The 23,643-nt window shown below is 41.6% G+C and overlaps 1 protein-coding gene across 1 annotated transcript in view; it reads right to left on the bottom strand.

Annotated features, from left to right (window-relative positions):
* Window positions 1-475: 475 nt before the first annotated feature.
* The window catches only part of Ptprz1 (protein tyrosine phosphatase receptor type Z1), a 183,857-nt gene continuing 160,689 nt past the window's right edge, over window positions 476-23,643 (bottom strand). Inside the window, exons 18-30 of the mRNA XM_051151872.1 lie at window positions 22,892-22,974; window positions 21,492-21,626; window positions 20,101-20,235; window positions 17,537-17,700; window positions 15,789-15,924; window positions 13,893-14,039; window positions 8,805-8,898; window positions 8,399-8,472; window positions 6,903-7,031; window positions 5,459-5,605; window positions 3,732-3,874; window positions 2,846-2,981; window positions 476-1,428 (exon numbers count right to left, since the gene is read on the bottom strand). Coding sequence (XP_051007829.1) covers window positions 1,288-1,428; window positions 2,846-2,981; window positions 3,732-3,874; window positions 5,459-5,605; window positions 6,903-7,031; window positions 8,399-8,472; window positions 8,805-8,898; window positions 13,893-14,039; window positions 15,789-15,924; window positions 17,537-17,700; window positions 20,101-20,235; window positions 21,492-21,626; window positions 22,892-22,974 — 1,664 coding nt within the window. The 3' untranslated portion in view covers window positions 476-1,287. The remainder of the gene's footprint in view (window positions 1,429-2,845; window positions 2,982-3,731; window positions 3,875-5,458; window positions 5,606-6,902; window positions 7,032-8,398; window positions 8,473-8,804; window positions 8,899-13,892; window positions 14,040-15,788; window positions 15,925-17,536; window positions 17,701-20,100; window positions 20,236-21,491; window positions 21,627-22,891; window positions 22,975-23,643) is intronic.

The raw sequence follows: 23,643 nt of genomic DNA on the forward strand, positions 1-23,643 counted from the left end.
GAACATTCTAGAACCTTTAGGGGGTAGAACCTTCCTGGAAGAAGTGAGTCATGGGGCAAGCCTTGAATTTCATAGCCACTTACTGTTCATGTTCTTCCTGCTCCTGTTGTTATACTTTCCCCACCACGAGGGATCTTTTTTACTCTGTCCTCCTAGGGGTGAAAATGTCAACAGGTAGGTGATGGGGAGTCATGTATATTCAGGTCACAGCCATCCCACAAGGCAAAAGAAACACACAATGGTCCTGCGTATTAAGCACGTGGGTCCCAGTGGCTTAATGGTATATTTTGTAGTACCAGCTGCTGTGTTAAGTTCAAAGCCATAAGATTTTGTGAGATCCATGTGCATGACAGGGAACCAGAGCTTGGTAGTCTGTCCCATTTCTTCGGGCTTTTCACTTTTTTCTCAGAGGGACCTGTGGTCACAGTTTTGTACCACACATAGGTCACCACAACATTCCACAAGTGAACACAAGTTAATGGCAATATTTATATTTATTTTTGCAACGTCTCAGATAAAAACCATTTAAGGAATGTTTGGTAAGGTGTTATTTTCATAAAAACATATTTTAAACAAGTGGTTTTCTATTTCTCACAAAAGTTAAAAATCACATGCAGAAACAGGGTTAGTTTCTTGGATAACATGATACAATTTTAGAAGACATGTAAAGTAAGACCAGAGAATCAGCTACATCATTAAACTCAAGTACACCACTAGAAAACTCACTCAGTAGTAAAATATAAAAATCTACAATTATAAATATAAATTTGGTCCATGGAGTCATCAGAGCAGTATTTACATGTTAACTATCACTCCTATGTCAGTTGAATACTGCAGTTGTAAAATGTTGACTGTCATTGGGGATAAAGCAGTTACTCACAATCTAGTATATTAAAAGTTCTATTTCTAGCAAACTTGCTGATTGGTACAAATACAGCTTAAAATTTGACACTTAAAAACAAACATCTCCCAAGGTTGGGGATTCCTATTACCTATAAATTGAGTTTTTGTTGTTGCTGTTGTTGTTAAAATCAATATGGAAAAAAAAATACCACAATTCAATTCTTAGAAATACTGTAAAATTCAATCATTTTAGTTCAAACATAATAGGTGAATTACAAGAAGTCTTTCAAAAAGGCACACGTTGTTAATGGTGTCAATTTGGCAGCAGAATGAGTTACCATCAGGTCATGGGGAGTACACAGATGAAAGAATTGGACTCGTTTTTCAAATTTTAGAAAGAAGAGAACAATGCTTGGATGGGGGCTGCCCTTCTCCCTTTCTGTATTAAACTAAAGACTCCAGGCTTTCAGCTATGTTTCCATCAGGCAAAGCTGCACCATTACTGTCCAGAGACGTGGACGGATTCTCTTCCTGCCTTGTGCTGACAAGGCTGAGGACCACTTTGTAGAGAAACTGATACTGCTCCTAGAAAACACAAGGAGGGAGATTATAGACAGGATGCTCAACAGAGACATGAATTTGCAAAAACCAAGGATGATTTCAGATGCACTTTGTCACTGTTCATGGCAGGGCATGGGGCTGTACTTAGCTGAGATGCACAGTCTACATTTGGTGTAGTTATTTGGTTAATCCAAAATTGCTTTCCCATGAGCAAATAGTCATTAAATTTAGAGAAGAAGCCCATGTATACATCACGGTAATAATCACACAGTTCTTATTCCTTTGCCTCCTGGAGTTGGAAGACGATGCAAATAAACTGAATCCATGCTCAGCATCCATGCTCAGCATCCATGTTCAGCATCTACAGCCTTTTCAAAAGCAACATCTTTCCTTCCATGCTACAATTCTTTTTTTTTTTTTTTCTTATATATCTGAGTCTGGTCTTGCACTCACTGTGTAGCTGAGGATGAACTTTGACCCTCTCATCCCTACCTCCAAGTGACAAGACCACAGATGTGTTCTATATATCCAGTTTATGTGGCATTAGGGATGAAAACTACTTCCTTGTGCATGTTAGGGAAGTGCTTTGCTGACTGAGTTATATCCCCAGTCCTCAAACTGAGCGTCCTCTTTTCCTTTTGTAAATGGCCGTGCAATCAAATGGTTCTGTCTCTCTCTGGAAATGGCTCAGCAATGGCTGCATCACCACCGCAGACCAGCACTTGACCAGACACAGTCCTCACCATGCGTTCTTCACACTGTCACTCGGCCTGGCTTATGGTTTTCCTGGAGAAAAGGGGTGTCATGCTTCCCAGTGACCTTTCTATGCGCCCCTCATCTGTACTCAGCTAAGAAGCTGACACTGACTTCAGGACTTTTAATTCTGCCCGGGACACTCATCAGCTTCCTCGTGTTTTGCAATAATAACAACAACAACACCTTACAGATTATTTCTAAACTAAACCTTGAAACCAGAAGTGCTGTGTTTCTTTCTTGACTACATGTCTCTCTTCTCTTAAAAGCATCTAAGAAGTACGTATTTGTTAACTTCAGAAACTGGATTTGGCTAGAGAAGAGTGAATAGCTCGAACAGTTAAGCCTTTGTGATGTATTCCTGGCTGCCTGTGACATCCCAACTTAAATCTTAGGAATGTAACTACACAGCCTGCTGAACAAATCAATCTGTTGGTAATTTCACTAAAGATATTTGTAAGTGTCACAATGAATTCTGTTTAAAAAAAAAAAAAAGGCACGGTGACTTAATTTTCTTTTTTTAAAAAAATCTGCCGGTGTCCTGCAAGGCGCCCACTTGTAACTCAGCTTGAATGTTACAAGCTACTGTTCCCTTCCAACCACTGTGACCTTCCTTATATGTGATAAAACAAAACAAAACAAAACTTGAATAACACCTAAGTAGCGATATTTCTACAGCGACACTTACAATGTCGGTGAAGACTCCCGGCCGCATCAAGTTGGTCATCTTGGCTACGTGGTAAACGTCCACGGAGTTCTCCTTTTCGAGTTGGTGCATGAGTGTTGTCAGCGCACAGAAAGTGCCTGCTGTTACTCCTCCATGCCTGGAAGTAAAGAGAAAGAGCAAAGACTCCATTCAGATGCATCAAATCCATTTGTAACTCAGAGCACATAGCCTTGAAATGGCTTGTCTCTTTCTCTTCACTGTGCATAGAATTATGGTTGAATTGGAGACAGTGCCAAGTATACCATTAAAAACAAAATCCTTGATAAAATGGTTCAGTGTTTGAAAATGCCTTATTTTTATTCTATGAAAGAGGCAGGCAGAAAATGTTTGACTGAGGTCATAATATATAAACTATATACCGTATAGAATAGGTATATAATTCTAACAATTTTCATTGTTACAGACACACAAAAAAACCATGGGATAAAGATTTTTCTTCTAGGGAGAGAGAGAGAGAGAGAGAGAGAGAGAGAGAGAGAGAGAGAGAGAGAGAGAGAGAAGAAAGAAACAGCAACAGCAGAGCCAAACAACAGTCATTTTCACTCCTTTCTAAAGAAGTAAACAGCAGAGACACATTCTGGATGAGTGCCTCCAACAGGCCACCACTGAAACATTGTCATGCCTCAACAAATACTCCCCTGTGATGCACAAGAGCAGATTCTCATGTTCATAACAAGTCTTCCACCTTCACCAGGAAAGGACAATGTTCTGTGTCACCTTTAATGATAAAAAGCAGCTAATCCACCTGGCTGAGTCAGCATGTGGACACGAAGCACCAGGCTTGTCCGAGGACAACAGAATCATGCACGTATTCAGAGGTGTACAGTGACTGAGACCTCAGACTTACTCATCATGAACAATCACGGGCCCGTCCCTGCTGGCAGCTTCTTCTTTGATAATGCTTACAAGTTCAAATGTCTTACTAATGGGACTGTCCGGGTTTGGCCATTTGGGACACTGAAAATGCCTTACTTCCAGCACATAATCATCCTGCGAGAAGAAAGAACAAACCAGTGTTTTAAAAAAGAGAATACTGGGATAGTGACAGTTTATCATGAGTGGAAAAAGTGGGAATATTGGAAACTGAAGCTAAGTGGTAAGAATAGTACATGCTGTGTGTGTAGCACGTCTCTCATTGTGGTAGGAGAAAATCACTGCAACGAGACCTTAAACATGGTCTGTTCACCAGGATAAAAAACAAAAACCAACAACCGACAAAACAAACCAAAACCCAAAACCACATTATCTCCTCTTTATTGTTTTTTGTTTTCCATTTATTTATTTATTTATTTATTTATTTATTTATTTATTTATGTAATCTCTTTACAGCCTGATCCTAGTCCCCTCCCTCCTTTCTTCCCAGTCCCGCCCTCACCACCCCCTATTATCTCTTTTTTAGCCCTTTGTGGGTGTGGGTGTCCATGGGTACACATGTGCGTAGGTGTACATGAAGGAGAAAGGTTGGTATGAAATGTTTCCAATTGTTTTTCTACTATATTCTTTGAGACAGGATCTTTCATCCAGGTCTTAATGATCCAGACTAGATTAGTTGGCCAGCAATCTCTTGATGTCTTTCTGCCTCTGCCTCCCCAGTGCTGGGATCACAGGTGTGCACCACTGTGCCTGGCTGACATGCTAGTGTCTTGACTTGAACTCACATCCTTATGATTCAGTGGCAAGCTCTTTACCCATCTTTCCAATACCACCCCCTTTTTTAGTTCTAAAAACCAATATTATTTGTGATTGAATCCTAACAATGCTAATAAACCATAAAACTTGTCTTAAAGATGTGTCTGCACTGCTCAATTTTAAGTTACAGGAGGAAACCTTCAGTGATAAAATTTGTTTGGAAAGGAACACAGAGATAACTGAGCACCAGCAGTACTCATCAGAGTGAGCTGAGACAACAAATAAGCAAGCATCTGGGAGGCCGATTTTGAACTCCCAACTCATTTATTTTTTTTGTGTGACTAACCAATCTATGTCACTTGATGAAACAAACCTCTGACTTCCAGTTTCCTAAAAGTGAACTTAATAATATGTGATATTGGAATTAGTGTCTGAAAGATGGGTTAGCAGTTAAAAGTACTAGCTGCTCTTCCAGAGGACCTGGGCTCGATTCCTTGCACCCACATGGTGGCTCACAACCATCTGTAGCTCCTGATTTCTTCTTTTGGCCCCCATGGCAACTGCATACATGTGGTCCACAAACATACAAGCAGGCAAAACACTCATCTAAAGAAACTAAACAAAAAATCTCAAAGAAAGAGAATTAGAATTATTATTTTTTGTTTATTTTCCTCCTAAGTTCTATTAGCAAAAAATATGGAGTAAAAGTGAAACCTTTGCTTTTTTGTGTACACCAAAGTTAAGAATTGTATAAATTAGCAAAAAATAATAGTTGGATGATTGTCTAAGATTTTGGAAGTAAAAACGATAAGAGAAAACAATTCCTGGAATTGTCTCAATTTGTAAGGAATCAGAATCTTTTCCACTTCTTATAAAGATTCCTAAGTCAGCACTTGTCTCACACATGTGCAAGACAGAAGTTCATCCTTTAACCTGCTTCTGTACCTGTGTCGCTTCTAGGATGAAGTCTTGAACTATCAGTTTCTCATCATTCGATAGACATTTGTGTTCTTCAGACATAAGAGTGACTTTGAAGCTTTCACAATTTATGGGTTCATCCTTATTTGGCCAGTAAACAAATTCATCTTCTGCCTGAGAGAGACCAAGGAAAAGTCTAGGTTTATATGGAATAGCTCATTGGTCTGACTGGAAAATAAGGTCAATTGGTTGGCATAGAAACTTCAACTCAAAGTTTTCTTTGACTAATAAAACTTACATTTAAGATGTTCTTGATATCTTAATCCAGATTGAATTTATTTGTAAAATAGAATGTCATGTGACCCTAGCTTCCGCCACGGCATTCCGTGCTCTTGGCTCATGCATAGCACTGGCAAGCCTGTTGCTTCTACAACTGACAACTGAGTGGTGTGGTTGAAGCAAGGGCTCATCAATGTCTAGCACGAAGCAGAATCCCTGTGACCTTAGATACGTGAGCTGAGTATGAGAGTCAAGTCTATGTGCCAAGTCCAGATCAAATATTAATTTTGACTGATTCTTTAGGTTTTACAAACATAGAAAGAAGAGTGGACATGTCACTGATACTGTGGTTCTGAAGAGGTCTTTCCTCTACAACTTTACATTTTATGTATAAAACATAAAGCTTTCCAGCATGGACAGGATCAGAACTCATGGGGGCACTGCCCTACCTGTGGAGCTGTTGGCAGGTGAGAGCAGCCCTGAGAGAGAGAGGTTCATTCTTCTTTGGGGCTACGGCCATTTGTAGGGTGCCCATGTTCAGTGGATAGTGCCAGACCCATGCTTATATCATTACCAATAATGGCAGTGGGTTATTTAAAAAAACACATCAAGCTGGGAGAGGTGTGCATTGGGAAAATCCAGAAGGAGTTGTGGGTAGGTATGATCCTACTTCATTGTATTCATGTATGAGATCCGCAAATAATAAGTTGAAAAGTCTTTTAAATCTCTCTCTTCTTCATAAAAAGACGTGTACTATCAAATCTACGTGAAACAGCCTTGGTTGGTATCATTAAGAGGATGTGACTATTTTGTCAACTATGCCCCCATGACATCACAAATAAAATAATAAAATAAAAAACAAGAGACTTAAACTGAAATTTCAATATACTGCTACATATGTCATTTTAAAATGCAAATGGAAGCATATAAACTGGTGTCATTTGTGGTTGCATTCCTGACACACTTAATCAGTGCCACACATACATATTTAGTAACTTTTCTACTTCATTTAGATCTCTTCTTCATCTCTTTGATCCAATGGAAATGTGTCACCAATCCAGTCCAGCAAAGCATGCCTCCAATGACACTAATCTACTCACTGGAAAGGAGATTACTTCTCTTGTTTGTGTGCTAGGCTTCTGACTCTTGTAATACTGCATTTTCCTTATAAGAAGGAGAAGAAGGGACCTACCATGTTTTGGCCATCTGGGATCATAACCACCAGCTGGGCGTTATGATCCCATATCATTCTCCAGAAATCCTTGATGGTGTGCAGCAGGGGATGCTGGGTAATGATAAATTCATTGCTCTGGTAATAACCCTGCAAAACCAAAGACAAAATTTAAAACCCTGACATGAATAAACAGAGAAACAGGTTTTTATGCTAAAATAGTGTATTAGTTCTAGATTGAATGTTGAAATAATAATATATTACAACGAACATTTGCTGAACACTGTCTATATTGCTAGGTATAGTTTTCTTCCTATTAAGGGATATATGCAATAGAAACTATAACTCTCATTTTAAAGATGATTAAATTGGGGGTAAATGTTGTGGACAAGTTTACCTAAAGAAGTGCTGTGACCTCTAGGAGCAGATGTACCAAATTGCCTTGTGAACTCGTTTCTTACACTAGATAGAGTGTAAATCCACAGCAGAGTTTACAGTGCTTATTGTCCACAAGTCTTCAAAATACTAACCCTCACACTGTTTTACCCCAGGTCCTATACTGGCCCCCTGGATACCTCTCCTATCAGATGGACCAGGAAGGCTCCTGGAATCTGGTGTAACTGCTGAACTCACAACTCTTCTCTTGCAGTATGTTTCTTCACCACCTCCATGGACCCATTTGAAATGTGGTGTGTGTTAGACAGTGGTAATCACATACCTCCCTTTCCCCCCACATTCATAGTCTTTAGTTGTTTCTTTGATGTCTGACTAGAATAGTGTTTTGGAGTGAAGATTAGGACTGTTTCATTTGAAACCAAACTGCATGATTGACTATCCTGAGGTGGTAAGAAGGGTACACCAAAGCATTCATTCAGAATACATCCTAAATGCAGAAAGAAGTCTGCATCTTATATCTTTAGAAATTCACAAGCACAAATGCTCCCAGTACATAGGGAAAAGCTGGGCTACAAACCTGGGGTGTTTAATTTTAGGGAATTAGGGCTCTATTGAAACTGTTGTGCCCTTTCTTTGCCCCAGATCACTGCCTTGGTGACTTAAAACATATGTGTGTTTTTAAAAAAGTAGTTTGTTTTGTTTTGTTTTGTTTTTGAGACAACATTGTTCTGTGTAACAGCCCTAGCTACTCTCTTTGTAGACCAGGATGGCCTCGAACTCACAGAGATCCACCTGCCTCTGCCTCCCAAATGCTGGGATTAAAGGCATGCACCACCACGCCCAGCAAGAACAAATGTTTTATGTCTCCTCATTAGCTCTGAATGGTGAATGTGGGACCCTGTATTTCCTTGTTTATTTTGAGTGAGTTTTCTTCAGTCCAAGCACACAAGAAAGCATCAAGGTATGCTGCTACTCTTCTGGCCACTGATGACAGTGTGCCATTGCCATTATGTTGGACTGATGTCCTACAGGTGCTGTTGCTGCCTCAGGGAGCCCACTCTTCTCTTCATTCTGGTAACATGGGCAGGCACGTAGGCTCTCCCACGATGTTTCTGACTTACCATGATATAGGATGCATTGATGTAGTCCGTGCCTTCCCCACTCAGGGATGAGATGCCCACCCTGGATCTTTCCACTGGAACACAGAACATTCCAGATAAACACACATGCTCATTCAGGCCCTAACAACCCCCAAGTGCAAAGTAGAGTTGCATTTCTCAGCAAATGCCTTTGATGGTTAAACTAATTGTTAAAGTTCAATTTTGTGTGTTTTCTTAAAAATTAGAATACAAGGATTTGAAGCAAGGATTTCAGCCATTTCTAATAATTACATTCTAGGTATAATTAGAACAATATGACAATAGACATGACATTATAATTAGTATATGTAACTATTACTGGAAGACTTGCAAGTTTTTTACTATGGAAAAAAAAGCAGTTGATTTTGCTAGATTCAGTGTGACTTACCAGGGATGATGGAGGACGTTCTGTTCTTCTCTCTGTTACATTGCTTCAGGGCTGTAGAATAGTCACTCTGAAGAATATTTGACTGACTGAGAAGCTGAGCAAGGGAGGGAAGGACAAGTGCAGGTCATTTCATGCACTTCACCCAGATTGCCAAACACACACTGACACACCTCAATAAGAGTGATATTCAGTGTAAACACAGCTGATGTGTTGGATCACAGGAGCTCTTTGAATTAAGCCCTTTTTTAGGGAAGTCCCAGAAACAACTATGTTATATTCTCATGGCCTTCAACCTTGAGAAGATCTTTCTGATGGCTTCCTCTGTGGGTGTGTGCCCTCCGTTTTCACTACTTACTTTCACTAATGTTATGCAGTTATTTATTTTTTGGAATGAATCCTACAAGCTGCTTCATTAGGATGCTAAAAGGTATATTATTGATTTCCAGTCACTGAAACTTGAAGTCGGATTTCACTGACACTGCACTATAAATGTCTTATACACACACTATCTTGGTGTCAAGTATTTATGTGTTCCATAAAATAGATGGGTTGGTTTTGTACTGAGATTTTTTTTCCTCGACAGGGTTTCTCTGTGTAGCCTTGGCTCTCCTGGAATTACTTTGTAGAGTAGGCTGGCCTCAAACTCACAGAGATTTGCCTGCCTTTGCCTCCCTGAATGCTCAGATTACAGTCATGCTCCATTGTGTCCAGCTTTGAGATTTTTTTTTAAAAAATCAATATTTGAACATTTTTGTTCCTTAGAAATCTGGGAAAGCCTTACCTCCCATTCCCAATCCCTGCTTACAGTATGTATTTAAGTTTAGAAAATATTTCTAAATTATAATAATGTTTCATCTCCATCACTTTTATTTTTTTAAGACAGGCTCTCACTCTGTAGCCGAAACTGATATTGAATTTGTGGCAATTCTTGTCTTGGGCATCCTGAGCGCAGCGATTCCAGGTGAGCCATCACACCCAGCATGTCCCTATTTTGTGTGCGGGTACTTCCTCCTTCCTGTATCAAGAGTGGATATGTCTGAGTTATTATTGCTTTCTCTCTGCTGCCCTCCTTGAAGACTGCACCTTCATTTCTATGCACATCCACTGTGCAAACCACTAAGGTCATCCTGATTTAGAAGCCATTGCTTCACCTGTGCTCTTAATCCTACCTCTTTGTACTTGCTAAGGACTTTGGCAAATTCTAACTTCCTTCCTTCCCCTAGTTTTAAAAGAAACTCATATATCTCTTATTAATACACAATCAAAAATTTTTAAAAAGCAATATAAAGATGTCCTGCCCATTTAAGCTCACATTTCCTAGTAGCTATCTTTATTATTCCTTTCAGTGCAAAGTTTTAAAAAGGTATATTTGAGAGAGAGAGAGAGAGAGAGAGAGAGAGAGAGAGAGAGAGAGAGAGAGAGAGCGCATTCCATATATGTTCAGGAGCCCATAGAGACCAGAAAAATGTATTATGTTTCCTGGAGCTGCAGTTATATTGGTTGACATCCACTTGTTATGGTGCTGAGATGTAACCTTGGGTCCTCTGGAAGAGCAGCAATGAATCTTAACTTCAGAGACATCTCTACAGATTTCAGAAATCTAAGTTTTTGAAGAACAATATGACTGTTCTCTATACTCCCTCAAATCCAGTCAGGCTTTAAAATTTAGTTTTGAAACTTGGTATGCAAAGGTATGGGTGTCATCAGAACATTCCATACACATATTACATATGTATATATCGATATATTTTGCTCCAATTGTCTTCTCCTCTAATGCCCTTCTCCTTCCTCACAGACTGCTTCTTGCTGTGCCGTTTTCATTTAGGTTTTAACCCTGGTATCAGGCTTCAATGCAATAGCGACCGTAGAGCTCGTCAGTGCCCTCTGGCTGAGCACCACTGCCCTTTCCACAGGGACTTTGTTTGTTCTTAGCATCTGCCATCTCTCTTCATTTTCTCTTTTTGAAACCTTACTTGCTCTGGATTCTTTTGTTTCTTACTATCTTGAAAAAGGGGAAAGGGGGGAGGAGAGAGAGAGAGAGAGAGAGAGAGAGAGAGAGAGAGAGAGAGAGAGAGTGAAACAGTGGCAGGCCATGTCAGTTATGGCCTGCAGCAGGACCTACCACTTCCATTTACCTCTCTTACCTCCCTTCATTTCTCCTTTATTTTTTTATTATTTATTATTATTATTTTTTTAAGTACTGGGGTTTGAGCACAGGGTATGGCTGCAGCTCCATCCCTTCTCCTGAGCCTTCATAAACATCTCATTTTTAGTGACCATCTTACCCAGTTCCAAGGCTTCAGATAATCATTTGCATAGTGACCCTGTCTCCTTCTCCGGCCTGATCTCTTACCACTTAGATACGGTTCTGAGTTGCCTCCTACACACTTTATCTGAAGCTCTCTCTATTATGATTTGGTTATGATTTGAATGTGCTTCCCAAGGCTTCCTGTGTTCAAATTTAATCTCCACTGTGAGGTACTGAGAATGCGAAAACTGAGGCAGACTGTGGCATATAGAGGGGCAGATGTGGGGAGCTGACTAGGATTACATTAAGTCTTTAGGTTAGTGCTCCTGCGATAAAACCTATTAGCTTTAGGTAGAGAGCACGTGTGTGTGTGTGTGTGTGTGTGTGTGTGTGTGTGTGTGTGTGTGTGCGCGCGCGCGCATGTGCATGTGGTGTCTGTGTAGACATGTGAGTGAGTTCAGGTACCTGGGGAGTCCAGAAGAGCGTGCTGGATTCCCTAAAGCTAAAGTCCCAGGCAGTCACGAGCCTCCCAGTGTTGTGGCTGGGAACAGAATGTGCGTCCTTTGCTAGAGCAGTTCAAATCTCCTAACTGATGGAGCCATCTCTCTAGCTCCCCCTTTATTGTTTTTTTAAACACATGTTTATATTTTTACGTGTGTGTGTGTGTGTGTGTGTGTGTGTGTGTGTAGCAAGTGGAGGTTGACACCAGGTACCTCCCTCTGTTGTTCTCCAGTTAACTCTTTTGACACACGATCTCTAAGTGAACCTGGAACTCGCTGATTCCCTTACGTTGATGAGGCAGCTCGCCCCAGAGATGCACCTTTCCCCACTACCACGCGGCTGGGATTACAGGCACTGCACCGTTTATGTGAAGCGCTCTCCATAGAGCTGGGGATCCAAAGGAATGCTCAGGTTCATGCAGAAAGAACTTTACCAGCCGAGCCATTACCCAGCCCATAACTTTACAGTTCAGTACCAAACACGGAAGCCTGGCAACTAATAGGTACCTGACAAATATTTATGGAATAGACAGGCAATTTGTTTCAAGGAAATTTTTCTTTGCATAAACCTGAATGAATATTGTTTGGTTTTTTTTGTTTGTTTTTTTGTTTTTTTTGACAAGACAGTAGACCTTTACACCTGCAAATTTCCTATTTATTGTGTGATCAGGAACAAAAAGTCATATTCCTCTTTTTAATTGAGCATTTAAGTTATATTTCTATTTAAATCCTGGATTATTCAGCTTAAGCCATATCAGTTCTCTTATGTGACCGTGTGGTAGGTAAATCATACTTAAATGAAAGTTATGTTGACAACAGGTGATACAACTTTGAAATTAGGTTGCTAGGATGTTCTTCCATCTCTGCAGAAGGTATCCTTGCAAGTTAATTCTCATGCTTTACATTTTTGAAATTGCTTCTAGAACCTAGTCCGCATACTTTGTCCAAAGCATCTTTTTGTGACCCACATAGGCTTGCTGAGCAAGAAGACATGACATCTTTCTGCCAACAAGTTCTAAGATCAGCAGTCACCCTGTGGTGGTTTGAATAGGAATGGCCCCAGAGCTTCCCGTGTTTGAATGTTTGGCCACGGGGAGCGGAGTGGCACTCTTAGGAGGTGTGGCCTTGTTAGAGCCCATGCAGTCTCCTGCCTGCCTTCAGATCAAGATGTGCAATGCTGGGCCCCTCCAGCACCATGCCTGCCTGCACGCTGCACGCTTCCTGCCATGATAATGGACTAAACCTCTGAGACTGTAAGCCAGCCCCAGCTAAACGTCCTTTATAAAAGCTGCCTTGGTCCTGGTATCTCTTCATAGCAATGGAAACCCTAACTAAGACACACTCCAATCTTACTTTTGCATTCCCCAAGCACAAAAGGACAGTTCCAAGAAGGTCAGAGGTAGACTGGTGGTAGTTAGCATGCTCTGTGTCGCAGGCTAGGCAAATAGCGAGGAGAAAATGATCTCAAGGCTAATGCTCTTGGCCTTTTCCTGGGGTCTTTTAAATTCTTCGTAGACATTCTTTCCTTATACATTAGTCCTATTGCTCCTAAAATGCTGCAGAGTTTGAGGACAGCCTGGGATCCTGTGCAGGGAAATCGCAGCCCTCTCTCCCAGCATGAGTCTGGACTTCCTCTGGTGTAAGAGGCAGGTCTGCTAACATCCATTTTCTGAAATCTTTGCAAAGTGATTTCTAAAAGTCGGAGAGCTAGTGTTTTAGAAGTTTGGGAGCAAACAAAGCATGCACCACATACCTTCCGCCTCTCACCCCCTAACCCCCCCCCCCCCCCCGCCGCCCTCCACTGGTTTTCTGCCTCAAGACAGGTGAGTGGGAGAGACTGGGGTTGAGGAAGCTATTGTAAGTAGGTGGCCTACTCTAGTCCTCGGGTTTCAAGTGAGACACAGGCTGTTTCAAAGAGGAGCAGAACATCCTGAGCCACCGCACTTGTGCTGAAGTGGTCTGGTTTTTTCAAAGCAAAAACCAGCACTCATCCAGGTTATATTGTAAGTCCTGTCTGTTCATTCTGTTATTCTCCGTGTCCTTCTTTCCTGGGCTGCATCTGCATTTGTCAAAGTTAGTCTAGGGCTTCTGACAACTTTTCCTCTTGCTGCTCAGAATTAAGCATCTCTTTAAAACCCTCCGAGTGGCACTGTAACCTTGTAAGGAACAAGGAGGGGGCATTCAAACACAAAGCCCTTCTTCTGACAACAATCCCAGCTCTTCTACTTGGCCTTGTCTAGTCAAAGAGGACCTACCGTGGTGACATCCGACGGAGGCAGTTAAGACTTTTAAGTCAGTTCTGCGGTGACGTCCCAGAGGCCTTTAAGTGAGAGAACTCACCTGGAATTGTTTCTCTAGTTTTGTCTTGCCTGTCGCTCCAGGTATGAGGAGTGTATTAACATAGGCGTGGATGTGGTTGTCCGGGACCTCTGTCTCTTTGCTGAGTATGGCCTCAGCCAGTGTATCGTAAATGAAGACGTACTGATCCTGAGGAAACAGCAGCAACAATGGGAACACTGCTTTACAGTTTTCTGACAGATATCTAGGTGCAAGTTTGGCAGAAAGCTAGAGGTCAACAAAATGGTTGGGGAGTGGTCCTGCCAAAGCTTGCTAATGAGGCATGGCAGGAGGGCAGGCAGGAGAGGAGGGTGCAGCCAGAGTAACCTCCTCTCAACCCTCCTCCCTCTGCCTCAGTTTGATCTTGGTGGTGGGGAAGGAGGGCAGAAGACATGGGAGGGTGAAGCCAAGTCCTCCACCTTCCGATAGTCTTGAGCCTCACTCATTTCCCATGAGGAGCACTCCCCTGACTCCAGAGCTTCTAGTGGACCTGCCACAGGGGCTATTCTCTTAGTAGCCTGTCGCATAAGAGCACAATGGTTTCCTGGTTAGGTAGGTTGTCATCCTAACACAAACTAGACATTCCTGGGAAGAGGAAATCTCCATCAAAGGAATTGCCTCCCTCAGATTAGCGTGCCTGTGCGTGTGTGTCGGGGGTCTTTTCTTAATTGTTCGTGGATGTGGGCGAAGCCATCCCTTGGGCAGCTGGGTCTTGGTTGTATAAGAAACGTAGCTGAGGAAGCCAGGGGAAGTGGGAATCATTGCTCTTCCAGAGTGTCTGCTTCAGTCCCTGACCTGTCTCTTTTGGATGGCAGACCGTATCTTATAAGCTAAAAGGAAACCCTTTACCCGTAAGCTGGTTTTTGGCCAGTGTCTTGTCACAGCAACAGAGGGCAAACTGTAACAAGTGGGCTCAAACTATTTTGCGTTTAAAGGTTCTCTTGTATTTCGCTAGCCAGACTTTTGTTCAGTCCCTTCTGACAGAATGTCATTGCAATGATGGAACGTCGCTGGTCCATGTTTCTAGTTCTTCTTAAGGCTGTATCATAGCTTCCCATCTGCAGTCGTTTGGTATTTGGAAGCAGGAAAGAATAACCCGCAAATTTGTGAACCCTGTTCTGCTTTACATATGGTCATGCATTTTAAATAGAAGAAACTGAATCCATTCATTGTTTCCACTGAGCAGCTTGCTAGCCTGAGTAAATGTTGTGTGTTTTACTGGTTCTGGCTCTTTACCATAAGCAGTGTCACATGACAGATAGCCCTCATTTTTGTCACAAAATGGGCAGAATTTAGCTGGCCTACCTATCACTTATTTATAACAACTTAGCGTTTCAGGTTGGATTGTATTTCCCTAAAACATAACTTGCATCTTGACACAGGAATACCTCTAAGTAGGGTCTTACTTGTAAATAGGGGCGGTGCAGACATAGTCAAGTTTTTCAGTTCTGCTGACATTCATATTAGAAGGGGAAATTTAGACACAGAGGGAAGGTAGCCATAAGAAGGCGGGTGGTGGTGGTGGTGGTGATGGTGGTGATGGTTAATGCTCTCAGCCAGGCATGGTGGCACACGCCTTTAATCCCAGCGTTAGGGAGACAGAGGCAGGTGGATTGCTTGAGTTCAAGGCCAGCCTGGTCTACATTGTGAGTTAAGGGTTAAAGGTATATGCAACCACCAAAGTCCAAAACAAGGCAAGAAAGCCTGTGAAGGACCACAGCCCTGCAGACATGTCACTGATGGACTTTTTTAGACTTCAGACTGTAGCACATGCATTTCTGTCATTTCTACCCTTCCTGTAAGCATTGCCTCCTTAGGATGGCCATCCTTGGAGACTAACACGCCTTTCCATGACACCACCATACTTTACATAAAGATATATTTTTTAAAAAGCAATACCTCTGTTTGCACCAAATAATTCCTTTGTGAACGAATGTGTTTTAAGAAGCCAAATACGTTGACAGTTCCTTCATGTTGAATCTGCTGCAGCATGCTGTCCAGCACAATGTACGTGCCCGTTCTCCCCACGCCTGCGCTGCTCAGAGGGAGAGAAAGGAATACGTCAATGTCAAGCACAAAAGAAGCATGAAAGTAGGTCACCATTAGCCATCATGTTGATAAAAGCAGCTTCCTTCCCCAAGCAAGTAAGCCATATGCAAACTTAGCCATCTAAAATTATAAGCAATGTGACAAATGGTTAAAGTTTACTTTTGGGTTTGTTTGTTTGTTTGTTTGTTTGTTTGTTTTTCTGCTGTGTGTGAGTCAAACAGCGAGGCAAGCTAACTACTTCTTTGGAATGTTTTTAAAATAGTTCCAACAGTTATTGATGACTGACTGATATACAGTGAAATATTATGCATGACGGCAGAGCAAGTAAAGTAGACATTTAATCTGAGAGAAATGAAAATCAGCTTCAGTAAATTCTGAACCGCGAAGGTCCTGGGTCTGGGCTGCCAGGTAGGCATGTTTGCAAAGGTTTTGACACTAATGAGAGAAAAGAATTTGATGGGGCTTTCAGCTGAAAATTTCATTTCAGGGAGACCGCCAGGGATAAAGCACACCTTTTGTCATTTCTAAAGGGCCATTGTCGCCCAGCTTCTTCAAAGCCTCCGTCTGAGGGACAGAACTCAGGCAGGGCTTCTTTTCAAATGTCCCCGCAAGCACTCCAGTGGGAATTAGCACCTGTTCTGTACAATGCTCAGGTCCTTGTCCCTCGGGTGAGAGACAATCCCTGACCTTCAGAGGCTTGTTTTCTTGCACTCTTTGGTTTTCCTCAGTTTATTGTCAAGCCACCAGATTAAAAACCCTCAAGATCAACCTCTCCAACTTTATCTGAGAATACATCCAAGTAGATGATTAGACCATGTCAGATGCGCTGTGTATCAAAGGCAAACAGTTACTTCTGTGAAAACACAGGCACTGCCTCAACACAAACACTGAGGGGAGGAGAAATGGGAGCGATTTGTGCAGCTGGGAAGCTCGTCACACTTGGTCAGCATTAACTGCTATTATTTTAACTGTAAAACATAAGAGTGGCATATGTACTACAAATTGTTCTCTTTTTCCCCTAATGATGCTATTTCTATTTATCAGCCTAGCTGGAAATTCTAGTTGTTGGGCAACAATGAAGTGCTAAGAGAGTCACCATGACTTTCAAGGAGTTGGAAAAACAAGGAAGGGATTTGAAGGCCAAAATATTTTTAAAAAAACAACAGGTTATTTTGATAAATTTCCCTAAGTCTGAGTGCCTTGCTTTCTCTAATATATATACCTGGCATGATAACTCTACAACAGATTTTGTCAAAACAGGGACAAGCTCTTAAGTACTTTAACTGTCACCCTATGGTGCAGTGTGCTGCTAAGACATGGCTAAGAACAAAACAGTGCTGTGCCCATCGCACAGTTAGTGACTTGAAATCCAATTCAACAAACAGATGGACCAAGACCTGCTGCTCTGAAATCTTCAGCCTTCCGATTGTGAGTCTGGTAGACTTGCTCTTACTGATCAGCGCTTATGAGGAAGGGAATATAATTTCACTTCCCCTGTTGCACAAAATCATTTCTAATTTGGCAAAAGTTGTTCCTTGAGTCCCCGTGTGTCAGCATACGACGTTCTGTGAGATTGGAAGAACATCTCTGAGACTCACCTGCAGTGGACGACAACTGGCCCGACTGCATGGCGCTTGGCCTGGGCAGCCTTTCTCACGAAGGTCAGCACAGGCAGGGAGTACTCTGGGACACCCATGTCAGGCCACTGAGTGTAATGATACTGTGTGACTAGGCGCCCACTGGATCTTCCTTTCTGGGAGCCCTGGAAGAGTTCAGACAGCTGATAACAGCAAGTAAGAATTATGCATAGTTATGGTGTACAGCACATATATATTTTGAAGCATGGATGCATTTTGAAGTGACTAAATTAAGTTAATTATCATACATATTACCGTATATACTTAGTTTTTGTGAGAAAAATATATATGTTCATGCAAAGATACATTTATGTTATTTATGGTAGTCAACTTTATATGCCCACTTAGCTAGGCAGTTGCCATCAGTATGCCAGATTTTGTGAAGTGTCTGGTTTTATTAGATATGGCTAAAATTTAAATTTGTAGATCAGGTAAAGCAGCTCATCCTTCATGATGTGAGAGTGATCCAATAAGCTGAAGACTGGGGGCTCCGGAAGAAGCAATGCTTCTCAAGACTAAGACACAGAAACCCAACTGGAATGCTAGTCTGATGGTTTGAGCTGTAACCTGGACAAGCCTTATCTGAATTTCTAACTCTCACCCTACTCCACAGGCTTCAATGCTTGGTCATTTCCACAATCACATGAGCCAATCCAAAGCTAAAATTCCATATAATTAACCAGTCTTATCCATTAATGTCCATCTACCTACTCATCCATCTTATCCATCCAGTCATCCATCCATTTATATCTATCTGTCTGTCTGTCCCTCTCTGTCCGTCCATCCACCCACCCACCCACCGATCTATCTATCTATCTATCTATCTATCTATCTATCTATCTATCTATCTATCTATCCATCCATCCATTCATCATTAGTTTTTGTCCTTTGTGTGTGTGTGAAAATCTCAAGTAGCACATTGTTTCTCTGGGCATTTTTGCTTCCCTTATTTTAGTTTCTACCCATTTTAGGTGGGTGGTGGGATTATGTCAGGGCTACACCGTAGACTTCCCAGTCTACTACAACCAGAGGCACCTTGGCTGTTTGCCTCTAAAGGCCCAGCTAATGCTTAGACATGAGGAAGTAATCACTGGCATTAAGATGCCAAGGTGTTGAGAGCCTTTTGTAACTTTAATTATCCAGACTTAACTCTAGTTTGACTTTATCACTGTGATGGCTTAATCTTGGTTGTCAACTTGACCCAACCAGGAAGAGAGCGCCCCAAGTGAGGAACTGAATCTACCAGATTGGCCTGTAGACATGTCTGTTGGAGCATTTTCCTGCTTGCTAATTGATGTGGCAGGTCTAGTCTATTATAGGCAGTGCCACTCATGGTCAGTTGGGCTAAGCTGTACAAGAAAGCAGGCTGAGCAAGCAAGGAGGAATAAGCTGGCAAACAGTACTCCTCCATGACCTCCTCCATGACCTCTGTGTCAGCTCCTGCTTTGGCTTCCCTTGGTGACAAGCAGTAAACAAACTATAACTTTTCCTTTCAAAGTTGGTTTTAGTAGGTGTTTTATCAAAGCAACAAGAAGCCAGCAAGGACAATCACACATTTATTGAAATACAGATTGGACGCATCAAACAACTGATGACACATCCACCATTTATTTTACTTTAGAAATTATTTTAAAAAGCAGATAGGAATTGTGTATATTTATGATGTATATCACAAACAACTTTTACCTGGTACAATGTGGATCAGTACATTTAAGCCAGTTAATATATGCGTTATCTCATACACTTTTTGGTAAGAACACATAGATCTACCCTAAGAATATTTTCAGTCTGTAATACATCATTTTAAGTTATAACCACCATATTATACTATAGCTCTCTTAATGATGTCTTCTTGCACCTTTGGTGAACACCACTCTAGTTCTCTTTACTCACCTGGGCAGCTACCACTCTCCTCTCTACTTCTACGAGCCTGACTTCCTAGAGTCCACATATAAATAAAATCATGCCACATTTGTCTTTCTGTTTCTGGTTATGTCACTTAACATACTGCCTTCAAGGTTCATCAAATTATCCAAAATGACAGATACCACTATTTATTAGAGCTAAATAATATTTCATTGTGAATATATGCTCCAATTTTTTTCAGTTCATCTGTTGGCGTATATGCTCGTTATTTATAAGTTACTAAATCTTTTTTTTAATGTCAACTTGACATAAGCTAGAGTCATTTTGGAAGAAAGACCATCAATTGAGAAAATGTCCCCACCAGATTAGTCTATGGGCAAGGCCTGTGGTGCATTTTCTTTAATGATGACTGTTGTGGGAGGACCCAGCTCACTGTGGGCAGTAACATCCCTGGGCTGGCGGTCCAAGGTGCTATCAGAAAGCAGGCTGAGGAAGCTATGAAGAGCAAGTCAGTACCCAGCTTTCCTCTGTAGCCTCTACATTAGGCTCCTGCCTTTAGCTTCTGCTGTCTTCCCTCTGTGATGGACTGCTGCCTGGAATTGTAAGCTGCTTGTGGTCATGGTGTTTTATCACAGCAATAGAAACCCTAAAGCACTTACCTTTTTTATCTTTGTGTTTCTTAGGGTGAAATTCCTCACAGTGTAGTAAGCAAGCACCTGAACATCCTTTTGGTTGACTAGGAAGCTCCCATACTCTTCACTACCATCAGTAGGCCAGTACTGGTCACATTTTCTCTGTAAAAAAATATGTAATTTTTATGTTTCAAACATTCATTGTGCATGTAACTCTTGAAATAAGTAAAAGTTCATGATGGTGACATGAATGGACTTTTCATTACTATTGTTTATTATTTTATGTGTATTGGTGTTTCTTCATGTATATCTATGTATCACTTATGTACCTGGTGCTCACAGAGGCTAGGTGTCAGATTCCTTGGACCTAAAGTTCCAAATGGTTGTGATCTACAATGTAAGTTCTGGGACTCAAGACTGGATCCTCTGGAAAAGCAGCCAGCACTTATAACAGCTGACCCATCTCTCCAAGCCTGTTAATGGAGCCCTAAATATTTAAACTATGGGCTCTCTCTCTCTCTCTCTCTCTCTCTCTCTCTCTCTCTCTCTCTCTCTCTCTCTCTCTCTCTCTCTCATCCGAATGATGACAAATTAATTGTAGATGATCCAGAGATAGAATCACATATCTAAAAAAAAAAAAAAAAAAAACTAGTCCCACTTTCTTTCCTCCCTCCAGACCAGGAAAGTCAAGCAAGGAGCACAGAGTTACCACAAGGTCAGTACTCAGATCTAGGGTCCATGAATTGAAACCTACACCACCCTTTACTAGTTTTCAGGAGTTCAATTTACTTTTTCTTACACTATGAAGAATGTATTGAAGAAGCAGGCAACTTGATTGCTAATGATGAAGCATTCTGACTGACAATATCAACAGTTTCCCTTGACTTGTCATGATACCTTCTAGAATGAATAATATGGGTATGGAGAGCTGGCTCAGCGGTTAAGAGCAATTGTTGCTCTTCCAGAGGACCTGGGTCCAATTCCTAGCAACCACATAGCAACTCACAAACTGTAACTTCAGTACCTCAGGACCCAATGTCCTGTTCCAGCCCCCACGAGCACCAAGCACACACATCTGGTACACAGATATACACACAGGCAAAACACCCATGCATATCACATAAGCTGTACACACAGTCAAAACACCTATACATATAACATAAGATAAAAATAGTTAGGAAGAATACTGATTACCTTTCATAACTTTTCTTGCTTTCTAATATTGCCTGTATCAGACATTAGAAGCAGCTGGGAATGACTTCACAGCCCTGTCATTCCAGCCCTTGGGAGGTAGAGGCAGAGGGTTGGGTTTTCAAGATCAACTTTGTATAGAGTTTTCAGTCAGCCTAGGTTGCATAAGACCTTGTCTCAGAAAACAAAACAAAACACCTAATTAAAAGCACCCGATGACTACATACTCTTCCTTTCTCCACGAGGTTTGTTATCATAACGATGACTTCCACGTTGTGCTCCCATATCATCCTCCAGAAGTCTTCGGCTGTGGACTTCAGTGGGCCCTGGGCAGCGATGTAAGCCTTTGGTCTGCTGTAGCCCTGAAGAAACAAATCGCAAGTATGTCCTGTTACCTGAGTCACACTCGTATTTAGAATTGTGGTGTTTAAAGGTCAGCACCCAATATCAAGAAACTTCACAAAGAACTTGCAAAGCTGCAGAACAGTGGTAACACTAGTAAAGATAGTAATTTGCCTTCAACTTTAACTTTTGTACAAAATAATTAGTTTTCTTTGAGACAACCACAGACTTGCATCTCTGCTCCAGATGCATTTGGTCCAAAACTATATACTGTAGATAAAGTCCATCCTTAATTGTATTATTTTGAAATGTTTCTCAGGCTCAGTTGTCTATAGTTAAAAAAAGTGCTAGACTTACGGCCCCTTTCCTCTCCTTGGAGACACTGAGCCTGGCTAATCATTTCCAGCCGTCTCTTAAGGAACAATCTGTATTGAGCTGATGCTTTGCCAACTCTGCTCTAATCTATCACCTATACAAAATGGAAGCATCAGCTCTGACTTGGGGATGAGGACACTGAAGCTCGGAGGAGTTAAATGATGCTCAGCATCATCGCTAGCCAGTGGCAGAGCTGGATACCTCCCGAGGCCACACTCCTCTGGCGCAGAAGGGACGCCCCTCTGGAAGCAAGGAGCAGATGCTCTTATAATGAACACACTCTATAGGCAGGAACTCATTTCTCTGAACTCTGTGTTGAAATGTAGCATTGACACGAAGACAGACCATGAAACCAGAGCCAGGGAAATAACAGAGTCATCCAGTTGACTACATTGGAGGAATTAGGTCAATTATGCAAAATGTACAGTTCAGAATAGGGCAGCAAAGCTGATGTCATGAGGTTGCCTAAAACCATAGAGACTGGTCACTGGCTTCACAGTATCATTGGCATTTTGCTCACTACTACCATGGAAATATTTCAGTTTAGATTTATCGATCATCTGTGATTTATATAACATTGTGCCAGGAACTATGGGAAAATTCAAACTAAGTATTAGACCTAGACCCTCACATTTATTGAGGTGTCAGTCTAGCTGAATACTCACATTCTACCTGGGACGTATATATTAGCCTGAATTTCTTCCCTCTCTTACAAAATAACATAAGAACAGTCTTATTTAACCTAAAGCCCTGTGGCCACAGGATCTCCTATGATCTATTTACTGTTTGTTTGCATTTTCATTATATATCAGATAACATTTATTATACAATGGCATATGTACCTCATTGTGGCATAACAAATTCCGGGCTTTACAAAAATTCCATAAAATTTTAAGTCAAACATGCTTACATCAACATAATTGGCATTGATGTAATCAGTCAGTTTTCCGTCTTTCTCAGCAAGCTGTGTGAGCTTCACCCTGCTGTGGTCATCTGGAACAGAAAAGGGGTTATATCTCACTAAAGTGCAGACTGCTCATCACAACAACGGTCTTCTATACTTGTACCATAAATTTTACCATAAAGTTAAACCCAACACAAAATAATCTACTTTAGTAAGTATGGGACATATTGATTTGACAAGCATTTGGGCAATGGTCTCAAACTGCAGTATGTTTCTAGTGCAGTGAGACCAGGAGACCCAGAAAGTGATGCGCAGGTGCCTGGAGGGAGGGACACAGTGCCGACAGCAGCGTAAAGCAGCAGCTATACTGGTGTAAGGCAACAACCAAACTTCTGAGTGAGGCTGGAGTGTGAAGTCGGCATCTTAGATGGGCTTTTGAAGTGCCACAGGGACTAGGAGCAGTGGAGTGAGGGAAGGATGAAGGAAAGCTAAGGAAGGGCGGCAGCAGACACCGTCTGAATGGGAAGCTGGAAGAGGAAGAGACAGCAGTGACGGGAGTTTCCGGGAAGGGTTACAAACAAGGACAAGGAAGTACATGCTGACCAAATGATAGCAGTTCCATTAACACCCGACACTGATGCTTCTCTGACAGCAACAGGCTGCAAGAGTGCAGACAGGTGTAAATAGATTTGTGGCTCATGAAGGATGGGTCTGGATGCCAGGCTGACCTATTTCTATATCCTTAGCCTAATACGCTT

The sequence above is a fragment of the Acomys russatus genome, chromosome 10 (assembly GCF_903995435.1).
Source record: "Acomys russatus chromosome 10, mAcoRus1.1, whole genome shotgun sequence".
NCBI lineage: Eukaryota > Metazoa > Chordata > Mammalia > Rodentia > Muridae > Acomys > Acomys russatus.